General features: G+C 41.1%; 1 protein-coding gene across 1 annotated transcript; it reads left to right on the top strand.

The window, feature by feature from the left end:
• Window positions 1–641: 641 nt before the first annotated feature.
• SMIM45 (small integral membrane protein 45) lies at window positions 642–6,633 on the top strand (the record flags this gene model as incomplete). Its single annotated transcript, XM_083400370.1, has 1 exon — window positions 642–6,633. One exon carries the CDS (start codon window positions 642–644, stop codon window positions 846–848), a length of 207 nt encoding a protein of 68 aa, XP_083256496.1. The 3' UTR covers window positions 849–6,633.

The following is a 6,633-nucleotide window of genomic DNA, read 5'->3' as shown; positions in this document are numbered from 1 at the left end:
TTGTGTGGATTTAGTAGACTTGCATTATTCTTTGGAATCATAGTATAATTATACTGCATTAAAAGAGACAATATATTAAGTGAGGCATGGATTAAAGGAGAAAGTGGGGTATCAAAAGTTGCAATCAGCCTAGTGGGATAGTTGGGGCTAGAGAGCACATTAGGAATTTTGAGACAGTAAGTACAATGGGTACCAGTCACATAAGAGCTGCTGTGGGACCATAGCATAATACAAAATGGCTGCCACATCCAAAAGAGAGAGAGAGAAGACAGGATCATAAAATTGTGTGGGCATGTTCCTTACCACCCTCCCATCCATGGAAGAAAGGCACCTTACATCAGCCACTGTTGCACTTGCTCACAGAGTGCACCTCTCCAATGTGGGCATGTCTAAGGGTTCATGTTCAGTGTAAGAAAGGCTGAACCAATGCAAACAGGAGCTGAACAAGGAGGGCAAACCTTCTCATGTATTGTGGATTTTTGAGGAAATATTTACTGAGACCTGTGGGTTCATAGGAAATGCGCTGGCACTCATGGCTGCTGCGCTAGTGTCTATATAAATATACATATGTTTGACAGTGATTTTGATACTCATCAACCAATACCAACTGCATATGTTTACCTTTTCTTTTTCTAGCAATCATGCCTCATTTCTTGGATTGGTTTGTGCCAATGTATCTGATGATCTCCATTCTTATCTTGGTGGGCTTTGGAGCTTGCATATACTACTTTGAGCCAGGACTTCAGGAAGCGCACAAGTGGCGGACACAAAGGCCAATCATGGAACGAGACCTTCGGAAAACACTGATGATACGAGACAACCTTGCATTTGGGGTGCCTGAAGTCTAGTATTCTTCTTGCATAGATGTGTTGGAAGTATCTAGAAGAAAGCCATCCCCACCTGAAGTTACAAATTACTGTGCACACTCTGGTTTGCTTAGCACTTCTGCAAGTGATGTGGTCAAACCACTCCTTGCTTGGGTCTCTGATAAGGAAGTGTTCCTTTTTGCTATTTAGACAAGGCCTGTAGACTCATATCAACTTAGACCCTCTGGTTTTTGAATTTGTTCATCACTCCATCACTTGATATTTTTTATCCTCCATATATAAAGAGCTCTTTTTACCTTGCTAGGAGTGGTCACACCTGTACGTGAGCTTTAGACCTCTTAAGTATGAGAAAGCAATATTTCTGCATGACCTGTGTATTTTGGTCGAGTGCCTCCTGGACAAGTGCCCATCTCACAAACCTCACAACAGACACCGTTTCATTACTTTATTTAGAGTCTCTTGGGTGAGGCAAAAACCCCAAATTGATTGCTCAGACTGAATTCTATTCTCATTCCCAACACTGAGCTCAGATATGCAGTAGGACACATTACTAGCCAAGTTGTATATATTTTGATTTCAGATCGTTTCACTGCACACAAGCGCCTGTCTGGCTCTGAACTCACTCACTCAGATTTCACTTTTAAAAGTCTGTGCAGATTAATTACCGTTAAAGAATTGCTTTTATTTCTCCATGATTGGGGAATTTGTTTCTAGGTGTTGGATTGCCTGCACTTCTCTATACTTAGAGGATCCAGACTGCTGTCATGCGAAAAGCTTGTATTTCACAATCCTCTGCTGCTGCAATCTTTTAAAGTGGTCTGATCAGGAGTCCCCTGTTTAGCACTGTTCTTTCTAGATTGTCAGCCAGACTGAAAACTGTGAAACACCATCACACAACCTACCTTTCTGCATCCACACCAAAAGCCACGGAGCCAGAGGCAGTCACACTGCAGTTCTAATTTCTATACGTTGCTTCTGGAGCTCCGTTGTGTGGGGTTATGCAGTAGATATGCTCTCTGTCCACACAGTGTTTGCACTTTGATCCACACTTCCTTTAGGGATATGTTACCAAAGTGCTGTATAAAAACATTAATGCATGTGAAAATGGGCAGGAACCTCTGCTAATCCAATAGTGTGCAGATTGCATACTGATAATATTGGCAGAATATAGGACCTATGACATGATGGGTATTCTCATAGCTGGTTTTACTGTACCTATATTATCTCTCACCTTTGTTTCAGGGCATCAGTTCTGACTGTAGAGTATGTTTCATTCCCTTGTTGGCAGAGTATGTCATGCTGTGTTAACACATCTGTTCCACTGTGAAGTACTAGTCTTGTGGACATCAGTTTCACCAGTATACATTTCATGTTAGGGACATGTGCCTTTGCTTCTCTACCGTACTCATGTGTGTACATTCCATGTTAAGGTGGCACATACTGTTAATGTCTACATCACCCCCCAGTTACAGAGACATGTCTATACATTGGATGCCTCATTGGAATGCATTCACTCCCACACCATAGTTTTGTAGAACATAGTTCTTCTCTACATTCCATACTTTCCTCGCCTGTCAAGTGCTGCCTTCTCATACACTTGGATACATTCTGTTGTTTCCATGATCTCATTCAGTGCCATAGTCCCTGACAACTGCACAGTACAGCAGGAACTTGGAATCTTGCTGGAAAGATGCTCACTCCTTCACTGGATTTCCTCCCCAGTCTGCTCACAATGAAACCACACAGCCAGCCGGAGATCGCTCTCACTTGAAAATGTGTGGCATGCTTTGTCAGCAGCTGCTGAATTTGAGCATAGCCCATTGCATAAGGTGGTATGTGATTTATTGTGCGTGGCTACCTGAGGACACTTCTAGTGTGAGGGTAGTTACAAGGTGGGGGTAAGTGTTTTGGTACAGCTGTGTGGAGCTAGTCTCAAAGCAGGTGTAAAAATCACACTAGGTCTCATTATGTGCATCACAAATGTCCACAGAACTTGTGTTGCTTCAAATATACAGAACAGGGTGAGATTCCTGCATTGCAAGGGGTTGGACTAGAGGACCCTTGGGGTCCCTTCCAACTCTATGATTCTGTGAAGATGAGACACCATTTCCCAGGTGCCCAAAACAGCAGAGCAGCTTTCTGGTGTGGGGTCATGTGTGTTTAGAGCATGGATCTTGGCTAAGTATATGCCATTTTAAGCATTCTAATGTATTAAATTGGCTGCCCCTCTCCAGGGACCCTTGCACACAGCAACAAGCTGCATCTGGGCCAGTCTTTCCATTAGGCGGAGTGAGTAGGTTGCCTGAGAAAGCAACTTTTGGATGCCCTATCAGGGTGGCAAATTGCTTGTTTGTATTGTGTCTGTATGTGTTGAGTTTGTAAGGCACCCAAATGTCTTGGTCAGCTGTGAGCAGCATGCTCCAGTGTGCAAAGATCAGATGGCACAGACAGAGCTAACCATCCATTTAGCAAGTGGTGATGTGCATTATCCTGATCCAACACGTAACATGCATATGTGCAAGGGCTGCAGAATATTTTTCACCCTGCACAGTCAACCCCTCCTTGGAGTCCTCCGTGGACCAATACAGAAAGGGACCTGCACACACAAACCTACAGATTGCCTTTGCTGGATTGGAGCAATTATATTTTTGTTTGAGGGCATGAGACTAGGTAAAGGCAGCACCATAACATTCCCACGTTGTTCTGCTCTAAATGGGCACTTTCCTGTATCCATGACCCATTTGTTACTATATCTACTATAGCCATAGTCTCTGAGTTCCACTTGGAGACCTGTTTTCTGAGCCTTGATTTCATTTGTGAAGAATAGGCTACCAATGCAAATGAATGGACCCCAGGCTGAGCAATGGGGGTAGCAATAAGTATCCTATCTGGGGCCAGGAGTTTTAAAGACTTTGTGGACAGGCTGCATTATCCATTGACGGCTAATACATAGGGGGTGGGGGGTTCTGTGGGACTCATCATGACACACTTTTTTGAACTTAGCCACATAATCTTTGTCCTTCCCAAGTTTCTTTTCTCAGGGTTGCCTCACATGATAAAGAGAAAACGAGATGCATCTTCCGTGAATCAGCCACATGATGCTGCCTGCTGCAAATATGCTTTTCATATTATGTCAGGTATCTCTCAGTGTAAGATAATCTCCGTTAGGAAGTGACTCAGTGACCACACAAGCTTTTTGTAGGTATATTGATTTCAGTGGAACTGCAGAATGCGAGTGCAAATAGTCGTTGAGTAATATCCTTGATATTGAGAAGTGCTGAAAGGAAACAATTTTTTCTCTTTTCTCTTCAAAATTAAAATTACTGGGCACATGAACCTGGGTATATAATTTATATCCTTGCCCTCCAGAAGTGGTTGGGAGTGAGACCAGCTACCCAGGTTCATGTGTCCAGTAATTTTAATTTTGAACAGAAAAGATAAAAATTAACTCTAGCCACGGAGACTGATCAATCATCTTATGGTGTACCCAGCCCAAACTGATTCACATTGAGTGCTATTGAGTGAGAGCTCAGTGGAAGTTTCTCACACTTTTCTATTCCTATCCTTGAGGACAATTGAAGAACTGCATTTGCTACCAGCATGAAATCCACAGTATGTTTTCTGTTTCATGAACATAAAACATTTCCGGAAAACCAGCTATATAAACAAAAACAAGTCTCTGAGTTTTGTGCCAAAATCTGGGAGTTAGGATAAATGGTTAGAATTATCCCACCTAACTTAGACGGAAGGGGCATCAGCCTAAATTTGTGCTTGATTAAATAGTAACCACATAAATTGTGTTCTTCGGTGACAACCAATAATTATTTTAAAAAGGGGGAAATCAGAATTAGAAGAACCAATCGCCTGTCTACATTCTGTGTGAAGCCCTGGCCTCTTCTCTTGCTTTGTACTGTTTTGTGTGCCAAGTCTTCAATGGTCTTATCTATCCAATTCTGTATCTTACTCCATAGGGCTAACTACCTGCAAATGAACAAGAAGTAAAAATATTTTTGTTTGTAATGTCTCTTTTGATTATGGAGCAATCTCATAAGAGAACTGTGGTGTTTTGGGGATTTGTTGAGAGTTTGTCACTTTTTGTGCTGTTCCTAAACCTACCAGTTTGCCTGTGAAATCTTCAGAATGTAATTGTTATGATAATCTCATGTGTGAATGTTCTGTTTCAGTGGTGGATTTTTATGCCCATGTGATCTTTTCTTGGATCATGTGCTTTACATGATTGGGCTTTTGTGAGACAGTATGTATTTTCCATTATTGGAACCAACATTTCAGCAGGGTTTGAATCTGATTAATTAGAATTAAATATCAAATTTCAATCTGCTCAGAATTTAGAAATGTTAAACTGTTATTTCTATTTGTAATTCTTTGAGGTGAGAAAGCTAAACTAAAGAAAGTTAAAAAGTTACTCAGTGCTCTGGAACATTCAGTTTACCTAGTTTTGAAGTTCAAAGTTGTGAAAGTCAAAGACTAATCCTAAACATACTCATTAAGAAGTCTCATTAAAAACAGTAGGAACTAATTTTCTGAGCAAACATGCATAGAATTTCTTTGACATTTGGAGCAATTTCAAATGTGTTATGAATCTAATTTAACTGGACATTTGCTTATTTTTATATTTCCGATTTGTTCTGGTTCTTACTATTGTATTAACTTGTAACATTTGGAAATAGCTTAATGGTTCAGAAATCAAAACACACATGAAAATTGCGTTTGAAAAACAACATGGAGTTTGGAAACTTGAGTCATAAATTGTTGTGCCTTGGATTATCATGGCTATTTTGGACATCTCTCCTAATCCAGAGCCACCAATTAGTGCGCAGAAGGTGGTTTCCTCTCTGTGGAAGTAGGTAAACCTGCAAGTTGCCCATGGAACCTGGAAAGCTATGGGGAGCACCCAGCTGTCATGTCACCTGCCACAACTAGATGGATACTGAGAGAGACTTCTCAGGATCTCCTCACAATAAAGACTTGTCTGGGGGAATGTATGAGGAGTGCTCAGTCTGAATCTGGGATTCCTTATGCACAGCAACTGTCCCCCCTGAGAACTAATAGAAGCTAGAAGAGGCATGTAACTCTCCAGACATGATTGCTCTGTGAAGATCAATGAAGCTACATGTCTATACCCATTAATTCTCTGCATTGGGGCTGTTAGGTTTTGTTGTCAGCATATGTGGGTAAATTTATTGTGTATATTGTAAAGCACAAAGCAGACTCTCCAGCAGGTTTAGGAAATTTAAAACTGCAGTAATGCCTCTGAGGTATATACTGAAGTTAATAAGAGGTCCTACTACACTGACCCTGATACAGAGAACTGCAAGCGAATTAGAAGGCTGCAGAGCCAACTATGTTGCTTGAAATGCTTATATGGTGACTGGAGTTCCTCACTGTGCAATTTTTTTTACAGCTCCAGTTCTGCTCCCTGATGAATCAGGAGCAGGGAAAAGGAGGAATGACCAGACTGAAGTTAAGGGAAAATACTTAATATGGGCAGGGGATGACTAAGCTGTGACCTTGTTTTCCACTACAAATACCTATTTCTCCCGAACCGCAAAATTTTCTTCCATTGACAGATAGTTCCATCCTGTGAATTTAACTCATTTGCCTCAGAGCTAAGGGAAAACAAAAAGTAACCTCATCCCTGTCTGATGTTGTGCAAAGTATGTTCTCAGCTTGATTTTTGCACTGTTTGGTCATAGATGCTCCTGATGAAATGCAATTTCATGTTAATTGTTATATAGTGCTGTATTATGAAAAAAAAATGAAATTCTAATAAACTATGTGGAGTCAA

This window comes from Podarcis tiliguerta, assembly GCF_965153285.1.
Source record: "Podarcis tiliguerta genome assembly, chromosome: 10".
Taxonomy (NCBI): Eukaryota; Metazoa; Chordata; class Lepidosauria; order Squamata; family Lacertidae; genus Podarcis; species Podarcis tiliguerta.
The sequence above is the reverse complement of the archived record's forward strand: the minus strand, read 5'-3'. Positions and strand labels throughout refer to the sequence as shown.